This window comes from Pan paniscus, chromosome 11, assembly GCF_029289425.2.
Source record: "Pan paniscus chromosome 11, NHGRI_mPanPan1-v2.0_pri, whole genome shotgun sequence".
NCBI classification, from domain to species: Eukaryota; Metazoa; Chordata; class Mammalia; order Primates; family Hominidae; genus Pan; species Pan paniscus.
The window spans coordinates 78,559,656-78,581,242 of record NC_073260.2 but is presented as its reverse complement, the minus strand read 5'-3'; the positions used below and the strand labels follow the sequence as shown (position 1 = coordinate 78,581,242).

Here is a 21,587-nt window from a genome sequence, read left to right as displayed (position 1 = left end):
ATCTGGGAGTCAAGACCAACAGCTTCTTTTGAATAAACAGCCCAAACATACACACGCATACATAGTGGTGTACACACACATACATAGTGGTGTATACACACATACACAGACACACACACATATAGACACACATGTAAACACACACACACACATATATACGTGTGGTAACATAGCTTTTAAAATATATATGTGTATATATATATAAAACCATATATATGTGTATATATATATAAAACCATATATATGTGTGTATATATATATAAAACCATATATATGTGTGTGTATATATATAAAACCATATATATATATACACATAACCATGCATATGTATATCTAGTTTTAATATACATACTTCTTTTTTTTTGGTGAAGTCCAGGATGCAGAGAACAGACTGAACAATGAATCATGATCCCCTTTCTTGACTGCTTTGAATGTCATTTTCTAGTAATCAGAACAGCTGAAGCCAACTAACATTTTCATTTGAGGGAAAAGAAAATCTCCAAGAACTCAGCAGTCATGGTCTTAATAAAGTATATTTAACAACATGTAGTTTTTACACAATTGTATTAGCATTATTCATAAGAGTAGAAAGGCTACAAAAGCAGCAGTGAAAGGAAATGAATATTTTAAAAGAAGCTTTCCCCAACATATAAAGTAAAATCATGAATGCTAAAACATTTTATTGTCTTTTTAAAATTTTAGAGATGGCATTATCTCCTTTTCATAAGTGTATTAATCTATCCCTTCAACAATAATTTACTTAGTTCCTACTATGTGTTTGGAATATCTTTAATGCTACATAAATATCAAATCCTTTAAAAAGTAAGTGAATCCAAATATTTATAAAGCTCTTCTTTGAAGAACCAAATTTTTATCCAAATTGTCAAATGGCTACAAGTTATGCTGCCTTTATATTTCTATCCAACACATCTAAAGAGTCTCTGTTGCCCAAATGGTCACTTTTTCCCCAATCATCTACCGCATTCTCATCTTCCTCTTTCATTACTTATCACACCACTGCAGGACGCTAACACATGTATTGAAGGATTTCTTTTGATGTCAGAAATAATTCCTCTATCAGGTAGGATGGAGTGAAGACTCAAGTATTCTTCCCACATATGGGAGAGAGGACTCCTCTTAAACAATCCAGGAACCGATAATAATCAAAAGCTCCTAACAGAAGCACAAACAGGCTTCAAAACTGCCCTGTGTGAAATTTCAGCCTTCTGCAAACAGGAGTTGAGTTTTGTGTTGCAAGTGCTGAAACATTAAGAAAAGAACTCACAATTAGACCACCTCTGCAGAGCCCAGAGAGAGACAGGAGGATGGCTTTTCTTCCACATTTGATTTGTTGGAAACCAAATCCAAGGAGATTTTATAGCCTTTTAGAACTCATAAGCCCTTTCATTTTATCTCTGTTTTATAGCCCTCCTCACTGAGGCCATAATGCACAGGGGAGATGTGCCAAGACTCCTGAACTCATCTATTCCATTTGTGTCTGTTGACAGGAATCCATCCCATTGTCAGCTGCCACTTCTTCTGCACAAAGGAGGAGTCCATGACTTCAGAATATCAGATGGGATAAAGAGATGATAACAGATTTCAGATCCAGAAAGACCTGGGGTCAAACTGACATAGCCTTTCCTTACCACAGATGATATAATTTTTATGAGACTTAGTATTCTCTTATGCAAGATGGGGAAATAATTATGTGCATCTCACAGATTGCTATGGGGACTGAGGGAGGCCACACATGCTCTTTGTTCAAATCTTGTCAGCTGTATGCCTTTGCATTGGTTTCTGTAAAATGGAGCTAATGATAGTATCTATTTCACAGAGTTATTGGGATTATTAAATGAGTTATTTTATATAAAGTACTTAGAAGAACACTGGGTACATAATAGACCCCCATGAATATTATTCTCATTATGAGTGGTAGCAGCATATCTGAAGTCTCTAACACAGGGTCTGCCACATATGGGTTGTCAGCATATATTACTATCACCCTACTTCTCCTTTATTTTGGGTAAGGGCTTTTATTTGGGGAAAGTTTTCTTGTTTCTAAAATTACATAGTGCCTAGCACATTGCAGACCTTTTGCTATTTTGCTATGTCTCTACAAGGTGACCTGACTGATTTGGAAAGATGAGTGAGCTCCGATTTTGTCTATGGCACCTGCACCTCATTGAACTCAGTTCATCTGAGTCAGAACCTTCATTAACCCTCAAAGTATTCAAGCATCCCATTTTGCTCTGACTCAGTAACTAACTGTGGTTTTTGTTATTTGTGGGCTGTTGACAGCAGACTGGACTTTCACATGAACTATGAAGACAATCTGTACCTCTATCAGTGGGGCCACAAGTAATGAATGTCTAAAGTTACTTCCCTAAGCTCTGTCAAAATGGCCAAAATGCTCCTCATTGGAGACACAGCACTGGGTTAACAAGAAAATACTGTAGCTGAAGTAGGATAGACAGTGAGGGCTCATCAACATGGCAATTTTTGGCCAAGGTCCTTTCTTAGAGAGAATGACTGTCTCTTGGCCCCTAAATAATGGAACATAGGACAACTCAACTTTGATAGAAAGGAGAGATCCACGTATCCATCAGGAAGGGTGGACTTAGGTGGAACTGAATCACTAGAGGGGGCCATAGGAGCATGAAGGGCCCATTGGCAACACCAAAGACAGGCAGGGAGACATCACCAAAGCCAACTCTGTAGCCCCTCTGCGCCTCAGTTTGGCCCTGTCAGCCATCTGAATCACAGGCAGCATTTATTCAGTTGGGCTTGGCTGACATGTAGTTCTGCATCCCAGTCTCAGCAGAAAATTTGGCTGGTCTTGATCAACTCAGATCCTCTCTCCTCCTGGTTTTGCCCTCTGTGCTTCTCTGCTGGCTCCTCAACAGTTTTTATAAATCCTAGGGTTAGATATCTTGGAAAGAGGCCAGGAAAAGCAAAATCAAGAAGGAAAATGAGGCTCCCTGAGTAGGCCCAGATTTGCTGAGTTTCACCATTTCCTTCCATCCCTTCTATCTTTGTGAGTCTGAATGTTAGAAAGTCTACTTGGGCCAGACTTCAGCATAGGCAGGGTAGGCAGCTGTCTAATATTCAACTCCTATGTTCTGCTTACATGGATTGAGCTTTGCCCACGGCAGGCACTGGGTGATGGGCTTTCACAAACCTCACTTTGTTTCATCCCCACAACAGGCCCGAGGATGGCAGGAAATAAAGTGATTTCCCTAAGGTTTCATTGATAGTATAAGTGGAGGTCCCAGATCTGCCTGACCAAAAGGTCTTGATCGGTCTTTTAAAGTTGCAGATGAGGTTGTTTCCTGGGTATGGGGAGTGAATCTTGGTGAGAAACTGAGGGTTTTAAGAACGTGAAAAAAATTGGAAAAATTGTTATGGGAGTTGTAATATACTGAAATGAGACGTTCAACAATGAAGGCTTGGTTGGAGACAGGGGGCAGAGTTTCTGCTCAATAGGAGTGGAGAAATTAGTTGGGCTGAGACTAAAGATTGAGGATTTGTACAGAAACAAGATGTATGGTCTGAATGGCATCCCCCCAAATTTATATGTTGAAGCCCTAACCCTCAATGTGACTATTCAGAGATAGGATCTATAAGAAGGTAATTAAGGTTAAACAAGGTCATAGGGTGCTGCCCTAACCCAACAGGACTGGTGTCCAGAAGAAGAAGAGACACGGCCGGGCGCAGTGGCTCATGCTCATGCCTGTAATCCCAGCATATTGGGAGGTCGAGGCGGGCAGATCATGAGGTCAGGAGTTCGAGACCAGCCTGGCCAGCATGGCAAAACTCTGTCTCTACTAAAGACACAAAAAGTTAGCTGGGTGTGGTGGCATGCTCCTGTAATCCCAGCTACTTGGGAGGCTGGGGCAGGAGAATTACTTGAACCTGGGAGGCGGAGGTTGCAGTGAGCCAAGATCACCCCATGGCACTCCAGCTTGGGCAACAAGACCAAAACTCTTGTCTCTTAAAAAAAAAAAAAAAAAAAATGAAGAGACACTGGAGTTCTTGCTGCACCACATGACGACACAGGGAGAAGGCAGCAATCTGCAAGCCAGCAAGGGAGTGCTTGCTGGAAATGGAATCAGCTGGCACCTTGATCTTGGACTTCTCAGTTACCCTAACTGTGAGAAATTAATTTCTGCTGTTTAAACCATCCAGTCTGTGGTATTTTGTATAGAAACCCATGCAAACTAAGACACCTAAGGTCAAGGTGGGTTTTGTAAGCAAAGCAGTCAGGTAATTTTCAAGGAATTGGATGTTCTTTAAATATGTGAGAATGAACAAGACAGAAGTTGAGAAAGTAGTGGTTAGAGAGGTCTAGAGAATTTTGAGTGGATCATGGATTCCAGGTGTGGCTTTACCAGTGAGTAGCTTCAGTGGCATAGTAAGTGGAGTTGAGGAGGATGACGAACTGGGAATTGAGAATGCCAGCTGAATTGGCAACATAGATATATTGAGGTTGCTGAGAATAATGAGAGAAGAGGAAAAATAAGTCAGAAACTAAAGACGTCACCTCATATTTCTATCATACATTTCGCTAGCTCTAAGAAATGCATCATACATTATTTTCCTCAAGAAAGGGTCTTGTGGAGGAAGCATATAGTAACTTCTTTAATTTTGGGATTCTACACGCCCATTATTTAGACAACCACAACCAAATGTATTCCCATCCTATAAGACTGCTGTCATTTTCCATGTGTCTGAGGGAAACAAAAGGTGGCATTGTTTCAATGACCACTTTGGGGGGTGTACCTAAAGTCTTAGTTAACTATTGATGTTATAAACTAAAGATGTAATGCTTACTCATCTATTATAAGTGAAAGCTGCTCACTAATATCTTATATTTTTGAGGTTTAGGGTTAATGAATAGGGTATTTTCTTTTTCTTTTTTCCCTCTTACCAGGAACCACATGGCCCTTGTCTCCCTTATTATAATTCAACTACGGATTTGTAGTCACTCACTTAAACAGCATGCAGATTTATATTTGTAGTATATTCATAATTATTTTTAAAAATCTATGCATAAATACTAGAAGGAGTTACATAAAAATATTAATAGGGTGGGTGGGGATGGTGAACTATTATGCTTTAGTCTTCTTTAATACTTTTCAGTTCTAGTTTTACCTTTTTTTTATAATGGAAATGTGTTATTTTTATGAAAAAGCAAACCAACAACGTTATACATAATATATACTGACTATGCAAATAAATAATTTTTTATCCACCCAGATTCTTTATGTCTTGCAAATGATACTATCATGAATTAAGATATTGCTCAAAGAAGAGGAATTGGAACCTGTTTTGGGCACCTGCTGGATTAATAACTGCTTCTTCCGGGCAAGATTGCCTACATGCAGAGTAGCCAATAAATCTCTTGTCACCTGGTGTACAGTGCCTCATTCAGAAAGAGAAATGACATACCTTTGCAAGCAGACGAACTACCAGAGATATGGACATCTCACACAAAGATAATGCATCATCTCCCTCAATTAGGTACTGGCTCAAATCTGCCAGTTTAGATAATTAGTACTACATCTCAAATAATGTTCCCTGGTATTGTAGGTTAAATTGTGTGCTTCTCACAAAAAGATAAGTCGAAGTCCTGCAAATGTAATCTTGTTATTTCTACAGATGTAATCAAGTTCAGATGAGGTCATTAATATGAGTCATAATTCAATATGGTTGATATCTTTATTAGAAGAAGAGAAGAGACAAAAAGACAGAGATACATGAGGAGAGAAGGCCCTGTGTGAAGGAGACAGAAATCTAAGTTCTGGAGCTGCAAGCCAAGGAATGCCAAGGATCACTGGCAGACTACCATAGGCTAGGAAGAGGCGAAGAAGGCTTCCCTCCTGCAGGTTTCAGAGGGAGCATAGCCCTGACACCCCCATGATTCTGGACTTCTCCCCTCTAGAACTGTGAGGCAATGAATTTCTTTTGTTTTAAGCCACGCTGTTTGTGGTGCTTTGTTATGGCAGCCCTAGGAAATGAATGCCCTGTAAAATTACAATTGCTTATTTAGGACAACAGACATTTATTTAATAAACATTATCTTACATCTCTGTTCAAAACTTTGATGCGTGAAAAGGTATTCATGTGAGCTGGGAGCCTACTGTAGATATTACTAGAGTTGCTTCAAGTTTCTACATAGAGTTAAATATTCAATGTGAAATGGGGTGAATACAAACTCTGGGTACAGAGGGCTGTCAAACAGGGTGAGGCACCAAAAGGAAGAAAACTTCCAAATTAAAATCAAACTTTCTAAATTAAGATCATGTGGCCATGCTATGGGGATGGACAAGGTCGAATTCATAGCAAAAGGAAACTAAAATAGTCTCAGGAAGCACCTCAGGAGGAAGGTTTGATCACAGACAGCTGTTGTGGTGGCAAAGGATTTCCCATTTCCACTGGACCAAGATGGCAACCAGGTTCCATATTCAGCATCATCCCATAACAAAGGCTAGTTGCTGCCAGGAGCACTATGTGGAGTGGCATGGCTGGAAATGATTATCAATGTATGTCATGGATATAGTTGATATAGTTGGGGGAAATGGTGATAACAGAGCTACAATATATTTAAACTCTGTTGTGAGTTACTACAGTGGTGCAATGATCACAGGCCACTGTCATACAAAACTTAATCACACTTCTGAGCTCCTGGCAGGACTTGAAACCATTCAAGCCTGGGGCCTTTTTACAATAATAATATAGTAAGTAAGAGAAATAATTAAACACCATTTTTTGAGTATGCTAAAGGAAATGAAGAATTTAAAGATAATTCCTAAGGGCTTCCTTGACATTTAAGTTTATTTAGATTCTTCTCATTTCTCATTTTTTTTAAAAATGAAAGGTGATAGACTAGTGTTAATAATTGTTGGCATTTTCTGTTGCAATAACTATGTTTTTTTGTTGTTGCTGTTTTTTGTTTTTGTTTTTGTTTTTTTTTCAGTAACAACCATGTAGAATGAAAATGCTTGCTCAATCATTCTGGATGTAGGTAACCATCATTATGGAACCCCAGAGTATTTGGACTGAAAGGCTGTGGCTTGCTCACCATTGATACCTGATGGGTATAATGGTCTACATTTTGATTATGACACTGAGAAGGAAGATAGAATACAACAATCTCTTGACTGGGGACTTGTAAATCTAAGCTCAAATATGGAAGACTGTAGTGAGAATGAATTCCAAAATGCCAACTCAGTTGGGGTTAAAGAAGAGGCTTACAGATCATAGGTCAGCACGCAGGTACACAGTCACCCATTTCTTGGATCCTGCACAGAGGCATGTTTGCACTGGCACCTGGTGGAGGCTCTGTGGTTGTGCTCCAGGGCTGGGACCCTTTCTGAGCCTCCTCCACTCCATTGTCCTCCTTTTTAATGGGTCAAGCTTGAGAGCAGCTTTTTTCAGGGGAATCAAAAAGACTCTTTGGATGCCACACAGACTAAGCTTAAGTGCAGGTATTTGTAGTAATGGGTGGAAAAAGCTGGTTACCCAATCCATGGAGGTCTTGAGAGGTGTGTAGAGTTTCAATCCTTCCTACTTCAGGGAAGACATCCTTCGTCCAAAATAGTTATTTGTCAGGAAACCCAGAAAGCACCTGGGGACATTTTGGAAAAGTTTTTAGTAGATTATATTTCTGTTGAAAGATAGAAGCTCTTATCTACCAGGTTTGTTTCTGTAGAAGGATTATAACTTCTGCTCCACTGGCGTGTGACCTGGCATTTTGACTTGTTTTGGCCAATGGCATGTAAGTGAAGTGACATGTGACATTTTGAGCAGAGGCTCTAAGAGCTAACATTGCCTTTGCCACCTCTTTTTTTTTCTCTGCCTTGAGACTGATATGTCCCAGATGGGGGCTTTTTCTTCAGACTTTGTTTCCAAATAGAGCAAGCATGGAGTAGAGCTATAGCCAATGTATAATGTGGATGAGAAATTAATGTTTGCTGCAGTAAGTGGTTGAAATTTTGGATTTGTTTGCAGCACAACCTGGCAAAAGCTGACCATAACATCATTTCAAAAAGCCACACACTAATTAAGGCAGTTATGGACTATCCCCATTTGTAGAAGGCAATTTCAGGAATCTAGGTAGAACCAAAGAGCTAACAGTCTACAGATAAAAATTAGGCCCCACATTGGTGATTCCAAGGACTCAGAGAAATCTGAAGGCATATCTCAAACTGGAAAAGAATGCAATGAGGGAAAAGGACATGTAGGACATAATTGCTAATACTATTATAAAAGATCAATAGTAGACCAATATGTGGGGTATGTGTGTGAGAGAGAGAGAAATAAAGCCTGAGAAAGAAAGAACTAGGGGGAGGGGGTGAGAGAACAAGAGTTTGGAGAGTTTAAGATTGATTGGCCCAGCAGTGGCCTTTCTCTTTCTCCCAAAGAGACTGGAGTTTAAGAGTCTAGTCCTCAAACTGTGTGGTGAATATAGTAGTAGGTCTACCTAAGAAATGAAGGAATCCAGCTATTAGGAGACTGACTATAAATGGGAAGGGGTCCAAGGAAGAAATGCCTATACCTTCTCTTAGGAAATATGAGAAGGGAACTGATCCACAGGGGAAATGGGGGTCAAGACAAACAGTGAGGAACAAGGACCAGACAAGAACCCAACCTCTTAGAAACTGGGATACTGAGGTCAGAGCAGAGCTGGGAACAAACTGGATCAATACTGAAGCAGCGAGGTATCAACTTTATGTTTCCCTCCAGGAAACTGCTTGGAGGCTGGAGTGGTTCAGAAGCTGCAGGAAGAATTTAAGTGGTTTTATCTGTGTAGGTTATAGGACGGAATTACTACGTTCTGATGTTATGTGATAGGATAAAGAGCAGGCCGATTATCTCCATCTTTTAACAGATGTAATGAATCAAACTAGGCCAAAAAAAACCTCTTTTTTTCTCTAACTTCAGACAGCCTTCCCAAAGCTATGGGAATTCTCGGTGCATAGTGCAAGATGGCTGTGGAAAGAATTCTTTTTTTCTTCAGTCTACAGATTTATAGAGCTAAACAATGTGACCTGATGTGTTCCCATCAAATGAATGATCACAGCTTTTGTAACATATGATTTTTCTTTCTTTGTATTTCAGCATCAATGTGGCTTTACTGCTGAACTAGCTTGCATTGAAGTTGCCTTAAATTCTTAAACAAGGGATCAATCATTTTCAAAGAATGATGTGGCAGAGATTGCTATTTGTCCCAATATCCATTTCCCCCCTCATCTTGTTGTTTGTTGGCCAAACAATATGGAAGCTGCAGGAAGAATTTAAGTGTTTCTATCAGTGTAGGTTATAGGATGGAATTCTCAATTTTTAGCTAGGCACTTGGCCACCACAACCAAAGGATACATTTCTCAGTCTTTCTTAGGTCTTGGTGTGGGGATATGACTAAGCTCTGGCCAATGGAAGGCCTGTGAGTGGGAAGTGTGCAAATGTGTATGAAGAAAAGGGCATATTCCCTTTCCTCTCTCCATTATTCTCCAGCTAGACTCTGGACAAGGTGCTGAGCTATCTTGAATCATACAGTTGAGGACAATACTCTAGGGATGGTAAAGAAACAAGATTAAATAGCTGAATCCATAGCCTAGTAGGTAAAAATGGCAAATCAGGCTTTTATTTGCTTTCCAGGAGAAAGCTGGAACAGGATACTGGATGAATTAAAAAATCAGAACTGATGTTGGGAAATATATATACCAAGAGAAATAGATACACAGCCAGGAATTTAGTCTTCTGCATTGCAGGAGTGGACAGAAGGAAGGAGGTTAAAGGCCAGAGAAAGAGCACGTTTTCTTCTATTGACTTCTTTCTGCTGCAAACAGACTTCATTCCTGGGCATCATTACAGAGTCAGCATATGCGCTTGTAAGGCATCTAGAGTCTCATTCTTCTTACTAAGCTTCCTTTTATATATATATATATTGGTTGGAGCTTGTGATGCTCACCCAAACTTCTGCAATCTTTGTTACAATTGCCCTCATCACAAGAAAACATCATTGATCCAATGCACACAGCTCTACTTCTTTTCCATCCTCTTCTCCTAGTTAACTCCTAATTACTCACAATGTGTTAGCTTAATCTCCCACAAGGAAGTCTTCAGTGATTAAGGCTGGACTCCTGCTATATGCTCTCATAGTAAACTCTACTTCCACTTTCAGGGCACGTGACTCGTTCTATTTGAAATGTCTTGCTGCATATATCTGGATTCTCCAAGAGGTTATGTACTCCATGGAGCATAGGCTGTGTCTCTCTTGCCCACTACTGAATTGCTAGTACCTAGTGCAGTACTTGCATATTTGTGTACATTAGTAAAATGAATGTTTGGATAAGTCAGATAATTGGTTGAGAAGTAGGTGAGTTCTAATTTCCTTAAGTTTCTGAATGGAGTCCAACACTCATATGATACATCTGAGCTGCCCAAGCCATTTTTCTGTCATGTCCTACCCAGGAGTGATCTACTAAAAACAAGGTTTGAGCCTGTCTTCCCTCTTGCCTCCCTATGGAAAACTTAACTTGTCTCATGTCACACTTTCTCAAATGCTTAATTTTTGTCAATATGATAATGTTTATAAGGCAATTTAGGTGCTACTAGGTTTATACCGTAATCTTGGATTGTTTTTCAATGATTTTTTTAAGTTTTTAAATTGACAAATAAAAATTGTACATGTTTATCATGTACAAATGATGTTTTGAAATATGTATACATTGTGGAATGGCTAAACCAAGCTAATTAACACATGTATCACCTCACATACTTATCCTTTTTACGGCCAATTGAGAATTTTTAATGAATAGCTTGACAGTGAAACAAATGATCTAAGAAAGTCTCAATTTAGAGATACATTGCTTTTGTTGACAGTACTAAATAGCACTATCATCTTTCCTTTCATTTTCCAGAGATTCTAGAAATATGATTTTCAATATTTTCATGAAAAGGGGCTATTTTGATTCTTCACAGAAGCACTGAGGAAAGGAAGGTTTGAAATGATTCTAGAGTCTCCTGCCAGACTGTAATGAACTCGTTTGTTTGTTCATTTTAGCAAGTGGTGTGCACCACTTTTAAACTTGGCTTGTAAAATCTCCCTTGTATGCTCCTTCATACCCTTTCCCTTTTCAGCTCTCTGAGATGGTGACTTCACTCCTCCAATAACACAGGGACATTGGAAGCCATGTGCTGAACCTGGAGAGCCACCATCAATCTGGATCTCTTCATAACTTTGTGTAGTAGAATGCCTATTGCCTTTCTCACTCTGGAAATGTTGGGGAAAGATTCTCCACGAGTTTCTTCTGTTTCTGCAGATCTTTCAAGCAGAGGCACTGACAGCTTTTGTTCTGGACTGCATATTTTTATTAATTAAACTTTTTATTTTGAGGTAATTGCAGAATCACATGCAGAAATAATACAGAGAGATCTCATATACACTTTACTCAGTTTTCTCCAATGCTAACATCATGTAAAACTATAGTGCACATCACAACCAGGATATTGACATTGATGCAGTCTAGCAATCTTACTCAGATTTCCCGAATTTTACTTATACTAGTTCATGAATGTGTGTGTGTGTGCAATTGCATAGTTTTATGTAATTTTGTCACATTGCAGATTCATGTATCCTCCACCACAGTCAAGATACAGAAACGGCTCCACCATCACAGAAATACCTCATTTTGCCCTTTTAAGGCCATGTACCTTCTTTTCTTCCTATACCGCTAACATCCAAAAACCACACAATGTTTTCCATCTACATATTTTGCCCATTCAAGAATGTTACATAAAATGCAAGCATGTAACTTTTTAGAATTGTCTTTTTTGACTCAGTATAATTTCCTTAAGATTTATCCAAATTATTGCATGTATGAACAAGTTTGTTTCTTTTTATTGCTCAGTAATATTCCACCCTATGGATATATAACAGTTTGTTTGACCACTCACCCTTTGAAGGACAGGAGAGTTCTTTCCGGTTTTTAGCTATTATGTATAAAGCAGCTATGGACATTTATGCACAGGTTTTTGTGTAAACATAGTTTTTATTTTTCTGGGTGGGAGGCGCAAGAGTCCAATTGCTCATTCATACAGTAGTTGCATTTTTAGTTTTTTTGAGAAATTGACTTGCTCAATTCTGGAGTGGCTGTAGTATTTTATATTTCTATTGGCAATATATAAGTAATCCAGTTTTTGTATTGTTGTCAGCATTTTGTGATACTACTATTTTGTCTATTAAGCATTCGAATGGGTATGAAGTGATATCTCACCATAGCTTTAATTAGCATTTCCCTAATGGCTAATGATGCTGAACATCTTTTTATGTGTATATTTGTCATCTGTACGTCTTCTTCAGCAAAATTTGTGTCTTTTGCTTATTTTCTAATTGGATTTTTTTTTTTTTACTGTTGAGTTTTGAGAGTTCTTTACATATTTTTGATACTAGTACTTTGTTGGGTATATGGTTTGTAGCTATTAAAATTTTCTACCAGGCTATAACTTGTCTCATCAGTGTCTTATATTTATTTTTTTACAAAAACTGCCTTAAATTTTCCTTTCATTGAGTAAGAAACTTTCACAGATCAGAGGGGAAGACATTCAGGACCTTTCTGTTCTAACTAAGCCAATTTTAAGGCACACAGTCAAAACAGTATTGCTAAGACTGTAGACATTGTACACTTCACTTATTAACTTCATTATATTACTTCCTTACTTGAAAATTTTCAGTGATTCCTCATTACCCCAAGGATAAATGCTGCATCCTTAAACCAAAACACCCCATGTTTTATAGAACTCATTAGTCTGATTACTTTTTCACTGTCCTCTCAACATACTGTGGGAATTCTTAACTTTTCATCATTTGTTATTTTCATTGCCCTTACCAAACACAGCTTCCTTCCTCCTTTCCATTCATCCACCTGTGTTGAAGGATGGGTTCAAATGAACTGATATGGAGCTGTGGGGAGAGTAGGGAGGGGAAGAAAAGATAAAGGGAGGGCACCTGGTTAGGAAATTTGTTAATCCAGGGGAGGGACTGCACGGCCTGAATTAGCAAAGTGGCCGAGGTAGGGGGTTGTCTTAGTCCATGTTGTGCGGCTGTTAACAGAATACCACAGACTAAGTAATTTATAAACAATGGAAATTTATTTCTCATGATTCTAGGGGCCAGGAAGTCTAAGGTCAAGGGGCTGGCAGGTTTGGTGTCTGATGAGGGTCTGGTCTCTGCTTCCAAGATGGGGCCTTAAATGCTGCATCCTCAAGAGAGGAGGAACGCTTTTTCTCACACTGCGGAAGAATAGAAGTGGGTGAGACAGGCGCGAACTTGCCCTTTTGTAATGGCACCAATCCCACCAGTGAGGATGGGGCCATCATGCCCTGATCACCTCTCAAGGGTCCCACCTTTTAATACTGTTAAAATGGCAATTGGATTTCAACATGAGTTTTGGAGGGGCCAAACATTCAAACACATAGCAAGAGGTAAAATGGCGAACTAAAATTCTATGAGGAAGAATAATGGACAGAAGAGCGTTGGGACTATGGGAGCTCAAGAAACTCCTTGGAAGAAAGAAATTAGGGACTTGATTTGAGAGAAAAAAGTGATACACCTTACATTTTTGGTTTTGTTTCCCTTACCTTGTCTTTCCCTTCCTGGATATTGAGGCCTTACATGGAACCAGGTCATAGAGTCCACACTGCTCACTGCTCCATATTCTCCAAGCCCAACTTCTCACTAGTGGGACTCCTTAAGCTCCTCTGTCTTCTTCTAGACAACTTTACTCACTCTGGTAGCTGGCAGTGAAGAGGGAATGGCATATTCTTTTTTTTTTTCCTCCCAAGATAGAGTCTCGCTTTTGCGAGATATTGGCTCACTGCAACCTCTGCCTCCTGGGTTCAAGCAATTCTCTGCCTCAGCCTCCCGAGTAGCTGGGATTACAGGCACCCGTCACCACGCCCGGCTGATTTTTGTATTTTTAGTAGAGACGGGATTTCACCATCTTGGCCAGGCTGGTCTTGAACTCCTGACCTTGTGATCTACCCACCTCAGCCTCCCAAAGTGTTGGGATTACAGGCATAAGCCACCACACCTGGCTGGAATGGAGTATTCTAAACTTAGTTGTCTTTCTTTCTTCTCCTTCTCCATTCTAGAAGCGGGCAGCATTGGTTTTGCAGCTCCTAGCTCACTAGGTCTGTTACAATTAACAAGGGAGACTAACTTGACCTCTTTCAAACAGATTTTGAAGGGTGACAACTCCCTTTATCCTTGGTCCTCTGTGCATACGGTGGTATGTGGTCTATAAACGTAGGGATAATGGAGCTGCAGACCCAAATCGCACCATAATCCAAAGTATCCCACAGATAACATCTCCTCTCGTCCATGGTTAATGCTGGGAGTTACTACTTAGGCCAGCTCCTTGATTCAAATAACAAGGGGCCGTTCCACCACCCCTAACTGAATAAATAATAGATTTTTAAGTTGCTTTTAGACAAAAATTTCTCTTTTCTATTTTACTGCTTGTTCTTCCTTCCTGCCCTCACCCGAGTCTACATACCTTTCCCTTGAAGCAGAAACATAAGTCTGCCATTTAACAAAACCCCAATAACGATCCTTCTTGAAAGGACAAGGGCTAATAATCACTACCCATTTAACATTCCAGTCACGTGATGGTGAAGGAGAATAAATCAGTTAAACAGCAAGATGCAGCACAACTAATTTTCATGTAAAAGGGGGTGATTGCTTTTTTTTTGAAAACCATTGTGATTTTTTAAAGCAGTTAAAGCCTAAACAACCTTGTCTATCAGTTTATGAATTATTAATAAAAAAAGAGAAAAGAAAAAAGGCTTTCTTTTTCTAAATATCATTTGCTAAGCCACCATGACCTGAAGAGGCTCACACTGATTCCTGATTTACATAGTCCCAGTTGGAAGTTAATGAAGACTGCTGAGCCACCTTTCAACATGCAGATAAACCTTCATGTATTTAAAAGCAGGGAATCTGTGCTTGTTCCTGGCAAATTATTCATCTAAGATCTGAAGTTTCTGACACCGCCTGCGTCAGATAAACTGTCACCCAAATTGCAAACTAATTAGTGATTCAAACATTTTCGAGCTGATTGATGACAGAATAATTTACGCTTGTTTCTCAGTTTCCAGCTGGCACGGGCTGCTGACTGGAGCCCTAATTAACGCGAGTACATCAGTCATGTTCTGCCAAGGCAGCACATACAATTAAAAGGCAGTTTAAATGGAATATCACATTAAAAAGGCTGGGAGATGCAAATGTGAGGAAACAGTGCTTTAGGAAGAAATGACAACAAAAACCCAGAAACCAAAACAGAATGGAAAAAAGATTTTTTTTTTAAATGGAGAAGTAAATTGTACTCTGCATTGAGTATTTAACAAAAAAAATAACTGAGAGGAGTCAAACTGGGCATACTAAATATTTTTGTATTTAAGGAGTTTTACTGAGATGAGTGTTTACTGCTCTTTTTAGTGCACACAGTTTGGAGAATAGCTTTGAAAATATGTTCTCAAAAAAGGGAACCGCCTCTTCCTCCTAAGCAGTGTTGGGATGGGCGGGATTCCTTACAGGAGTCAAAGATTGTTCCTGTTCACCGAATCGTCAGTTCTGTCTTCTGGGCTGAGTTCACAATGACTTTCTCTTGGTGGCTGTGGTCCCCACCCTCCTTTGACACTTTGGTCTACCCCAAGCCCATGAAACTTAGAACTGCCTCACATTATTTATGTTGCTTGTTTTAAAATGTTTTTAAAGAGACTATTCTTAAAGGCAGTTTTAGGTTCACAGCAAAATTGAGCAACAAGTACAGAGTGTATCCTTGCCTCAACACACATACAACCTTCCTCGCTATCAGCATCCCACTGATATTTTTACTGTCTCCACAGTTTTCCCTTTTCCAGAATGTCATAATAGTTGAAATCATACAGTATGTAGCCTTTTTTTTTCAGGCTGCCTTCTTTCACTTACTAACACGCATTTAAGAATTTTCTGTGTCTTTGCATGGTTTGAGAGCTAATTTCTCTTGAGTATTCAATAATATTCCATTGTCTGGATATACCACAGTTTATTTCTCCATTAGCCTACTGAAGGACATCTTGGTTGCTTCCAAGTTTTTGCAACTATAAATAAAGCTACTATAAATTTCTATGGGTGGGTTTTTGTGTGGACATACGTTTTCACCTCCTTTGGGCAAATACCAAGGAGTGTGATTACTGGAGCATTCATTAAGTTCTCACATGTACATGCTTTACCTCTTTCAAACTGCAAGCCGCTTGAGGGCAAGGAGCACATCTTATATCTCTTTGCATTTCCCACAGAGCATGGCATGATGTTTTGCAGAGAATAACAATACATTGTATTATAATTTCTGGTTTACATGGTTTTCTATAGCTTCTTCTTCTCTTCTTCTCCTCCTTCTTTCTTACATTTCTTGATTGCTTTGTACAGTCCAGGATAACTATGCAGTGTTTTTATACTCGTATAACAATACCTATAATAACTCGTACTGTGGGTACAATGATTACTTTCTGTTTTTTGATAAGGAGGCAAACTCAGAAGTCATAAATTGCCCAGGACCATTTAGCCAGTGAAGAGAGCTGGGCCTCCTAAGGACGAACCGGATTGCTTCTCCTCTGAGGCTGCAAACTTCCTTTAGTGCTCTTAAAGAATCTAAGAATTCTCAGGACCCTGGAGTGAGTAAGTAGCAAAGCCAGGTTTAGAAATCAGATTTACAGAGTTCTTCTAATCCATTTTCTGTTATAGTATTTATGCTGAGCCGACATACATAGACTTTGTTCATCCCCAGTCTTTGATTCCAGAAAGGACTCTTTCTGTACTTCAGAAGCCATTCGTTCCACAAATAATTAGTGAGTACCTGTTCTTTTCTATGCACAGAGCTTGGCTCTGGAAATATTGCTGTGTAAAAATCCAAAGTCGTACCCTGTGAGCCTACAGTCTAGAGAGACATTGATTGTATGTTAACACATTCGTGATTAATGAATCACGACTAGGACAGGTGTTAAGAAGGGAAGAGTGTGATGATGGGGTAAATGTGAGGGGGACTGTTTAGCTCACTTTCAGGAATTGCACCATAAGGATGTGACTATGCAGCAGAAAACTGACAAGGGTATAGACTGAGGCAGGAATGTACTCCAGCCATTGAGGTATGGTCTGTGTAGGTTACAACCATGCTCAGATGCAACGGAGGGAAACTGATGTTATGAGCAAAGATGAGGAGATGTCTAATCATGGGTTAATCTCACAAAATACGTGGAAGTTGCAACTTTGTAGAGCCACTAATCTCCTGAGGAGCAAGGAGGTAAATATCTATTTGAGGGCCACAGATATTTCCCTTCTCCAAAAATCCTAAGGCAAGAATATGTTATAAGAATTGGCTTCTCTAGGTGGGCCCATCCCTGAATGGACAGTGATGCAGGGTTTCCTGAATGTCATGTACATCGTGTCTAGGGTCCTACTGTGTGCAGAGGGCAGAGAATCCAGTGTAGCTTTAAAGAGGAGTGACTAGTTACTTTTTTCCTTTTGAGTATCTGTATGTATGTACCCATATATATACAAAAAACCTAATAAACAGAGATCTACTTGTCAACCACCTAGTAAATGAATGTTATTATTTTGCCATACTTAGTTATACTCTTTCTCTGTTTTAAAGAAAGGACTATAAGATGACAGCTGAGGTGCAACACCCATCCTTTCCCTTTCCCTCCCTTCTCAGAGCTAACTATCAACTGAAGGTGGTCTGTATTTTGTTTTTTTTTTTTTCTTTTTGAGATGGAATCTAGCTCTGTCGCCCTGGCTGGAATGCAGTGGCATGATCTCGGCTCACTGCAACCTCTGCCTCTCGGGTTCAAGTGATCCTCCTGCCTCAGCCTCCTGAGTAGCTGGGACTACAGGCACAAGCCACCACGTCTGGCTAATTTTTGTGTTTTTTAGTAGTGGCAGCATTTCACCATATTGGCCAGGCTGGTCTCAAACTCCTGACCTCATGATACGCCCACCTCGGCCTCCTAAAGTGCAAGGATTACAGGGTGAGCCACCATGCCCAGCCTGTATTTTTAAAAAACTTTTACTTTGTTTTTACTTTTAAGTTGTATTTATAATTTTACTATAGAAATATCTATAAAAATATGATTCTGTGTATTTAAAAAAATTTACACAAATGGTATGCTACTGTGTATTTCATTTTCAATTGTTTTTTAATTCACCATTGTGTTTCTGAGATTTATCCAGGTAGAAGCAGTCAATTCATTTTAACTCTTGTATACTTTCATAAAAATGAATTAATCTCCAGTTCTATTATTCTGTTCCTTACAGATGAAAGCTGTTTCCACTCTTTTCTGTTATAAACAGGGCTGCAATGCACATCTTTGGACAGTCTTCTTACGCTCATATGTGGGAATTCCTGCAGAGTGTGTTTCTGGAAGTGGAATTGCTGGGTTGCAGGTGATGCATGCATGGAGTCAGGCTGACTAGGAACTACCAAATTGTTTTCCACATTGATAATACAAATTATACCCAGATTATATCCTGCTTTCCCACGTTCTTTCCACCACTTGATGTTTCCACATTTAAAAGTTGTTCCAGTCTTTCAGAAGCGAAATGATATTTCATTGTTGCTTTAAGTTGCATTTCCTTGATTATTAGTGAGGTAGAGACCATTTTCATTAGTTTATTGGACATTTAGATTTTTGTCTTTGGTGAGTTGCTGTGTATATCCTTTGTCCGTATTCTTAGGGTGTTTTATTAGTAGTAGTAATTATTTGTGGGAATTCTATATTTATTCTGGATACTACTGCTTTATCAACAAATAGTTCCTTCTAGTTTATAACTTGTCTTTTAAATTTGTTTAAAAGTTAGGATATGATTGATTTCTAACCAATGCCATGGGACATATTCTTTCACATGAAAATTGTTTATTCAAAGTCATTGCTTTTTTTGGGAAGAAAATGACTTTATTCTAATCAACTCACAAAGAATAAAATCATAACAGCTAGTTTAAGGAGGCCACACAAACATTTGCCCAGTCCCAGATTGTACGGAGTAGGAACACCCACCCCCCTTCCATTTCACTTCTGAAGCAAGGAAGCTAGGAATGACAGGAGAGGTTTAACTGATGGTTACACTTTATACCCTCACTATCAGTTCTATTTTTATACTAAATTAACTTAGTTATGAGAGCTGACTTTCCATCTCTCCAGGTTGAACTTCTTGATTAGGCCAATCCTTTTGCAAGTCGGCACTGTTTTAGCACCTTACTGAAATCCTCACAGAGCTTGATGTCACCCTGGTTCTGGGCACACTCCAGAAACTGTTTGATCTCATAGAAGCAAGGCTGCTGCTGCTGTGCCGGCTGGGTTCCCTGAGGCTCCTGGTAAGCGATGTCAGGCCTCGCAGGCTCAGCATTACTTCCTCCACTGAAGCCCCCAGTAACGGCGTGACCCTGTGTGTGCCCCACAGCAGAGCCCACAGCCACGCCAGCTGCAGTGGTTGCCATCTGGGCCATCAGACCTGGCTGCCGGGGCGCAGCAGCAGAAGAGCCAACTGCAGATGGGGGTGCCGCTGCTGGTGGCTGAGCAACTGGTGCTGGCCTGGGTTCAGCTCTCATCTGAGGGGCCCGGCTGGCCGGAGGGGCCATGCGGGAGGTGCGGCTTCGGCTTCCACGCGGCATCCTAGGTACGCGACGGCTCGGCCTCTGGACGTGTGACCTCAAAGTCATTTTCTTAGGGGTTTCTGTAACTGGTCCCACAATGCTGGCACGCCTAAAACTTTTTGGGATTTCTATCTTGGAATTGCATTCAAAGTCAGTAGGACAATTAATGAAGGAAATGAGTTTTGTTCATTTAGAGGCAGAGTTGACAAAATTTTTCTGTAAAGTGCCCAGATAGTAATTATTTAAAAATTTGCAGGCTAAGTTGCACCTACTCAACTCTGCTGTTGTCCTGAGTGAAAGCAACTGTAGAGAGCATGTAAACAATGAGCATGGCTATATTCCGATACTACTTTATCTACAAAAACCAGGCTGTGGGCCAGATTTGCACTAGAGTCACTGCTTTACAGTCACATATTACTTTTGATTGGTAAACTTATTGCACGGTGTGATTAATCTTTATTTACAAAATTTGGTAACGTATGTCATTTGGTTGCTGTCAGTAATGAAATTCACTCGGAAAAATGAAGAGCCACCTCTACTGGGAACATGAATGTTGAAAATAAAGTGAGATAGGATACAAAGGGAATGAGAAAATCAAACAGCTAGAAATATTTGAGCCATGGCACATGACCTTCCAATGCAATCACTTTAAAATCTCCTGGGCTGACTAAATGCTGTGAAAACACCCCCAAATCTTAATGACAGCACAATAAGCTTACTTCTCCCTTTCTTACTGGGCCAATGTAGGTTAACTCGAGTCAGAGGAATCTAGTTTCTTTCCCTTTAGTGGTTCAATCATGTCTCAGATGGCCTTGAGAATCTCCAACAGCTGCTCTGCGTGTGACTAAGAGATGAGGAAAGAGAAGGAATATGATGACTGTGCTGAAGGGTTTATCGCAGGCCTTAGGTGGAGGGTGCATGGTTCCCTTCTGCCCACATTTTAGTGGACAGACTCAGTCGTATGACTGCACCTAACTGTAATGGAGGTTGATGAATGTAATGTGGATGTACTTACTTTCTCTGACGCTGAGGAATGTATTTGGTTGGTGCAAAAGTAATTGCGGTTGTTTGGTAAAGCAATTGGCAAAACCACAATCACTTTTGCACCAAGCTAATAGTATAATCATAAGCTCAGGAAGAAGAGGACATGATGGGTTGAACATCTAGCTAATCTTTAGTATATCATTTGAAGAGCACAGGGTCTTTTAGGGGTAAGAGTTATAGTGTTTTTGTTGTTGTTGTTTGTTTGTTTTATTGAGCATATTACTACATAGCCACATTTTATAACTAAAAAATGGTTAAAACTCTTGAGTCCTAGCTAAGCACCAGGTTAACCTATATGTTTCTATTTAGTGATGCAAATAAATGATTCATTAATCTGAGCTAATGCCTGCCTAATGCACAACAGAAGCATTACTACCGGATTTTTACTTCATGCCCCCCAAAAGGGAACCAATGTTTTTAAAATGAAGACACAGTACGATTTAATTTGAGGAAAGAATAACATAAGGCAAGTCTGTAAGTGACCAATGCTCTTTTATCCAAGTTCGCCAGAACTGTGCCAAGGGGAGGCACATGCATGGTGATTTGAGAAAACCATTCATTTAAGCTACATGCCTTCTTTTTAGAACTAGGGGACTCATGTGTGCTAGGGTAAAAAACTCGATTACAACTCCTCAGGAGATCATAAAGTATAAAAATCACAGGATTTGGAGTTTTTGTTTCTGGCTTCTATAAATACTGTGAGACCTTAGGTACATTTTTGTTTTACTTTCTCTGAGCTTCAGTTTTTTGTCTTGTAAAATGAACATAAGATCTACCTTGTAGGGCTGCTGTGAGAATTAAATTAGAAGATGTATGTAGAAGCAAGTACACTATGAATTACAGATCCCT

At 39.6% G+C, this 21,587-nt stretch overlaps 1 protein-coding gene across 1 annotated transcript; it reads right to left on the bottom strand.

Annotated features, from left to right (window-relative positions):
• Positions 1–19,088: 19,088 nt before the first annotated feature.
• Positions 19,089–19,744, bottom strand: LOC100984630 (putative coiled-coil-helix-coiled-coil-helix domain-containing protein CHCHD2P9, mitochondrial). Its single transcript, XM_003811449.6, has one exon. It carries the CDS (start codon positions 19,710–19,712, stop codon positions 19,257–19,259), a length of 456 nt encoding a protein of 151 aa, XP_003811497.1. The 5' UTR covers positions 19,713–19,744; the 3' UTR covers positions 19,089–19,256.
• Between the last annotated feature and the right edge of the window lie 1,843 nt (positions 19,745–21,587).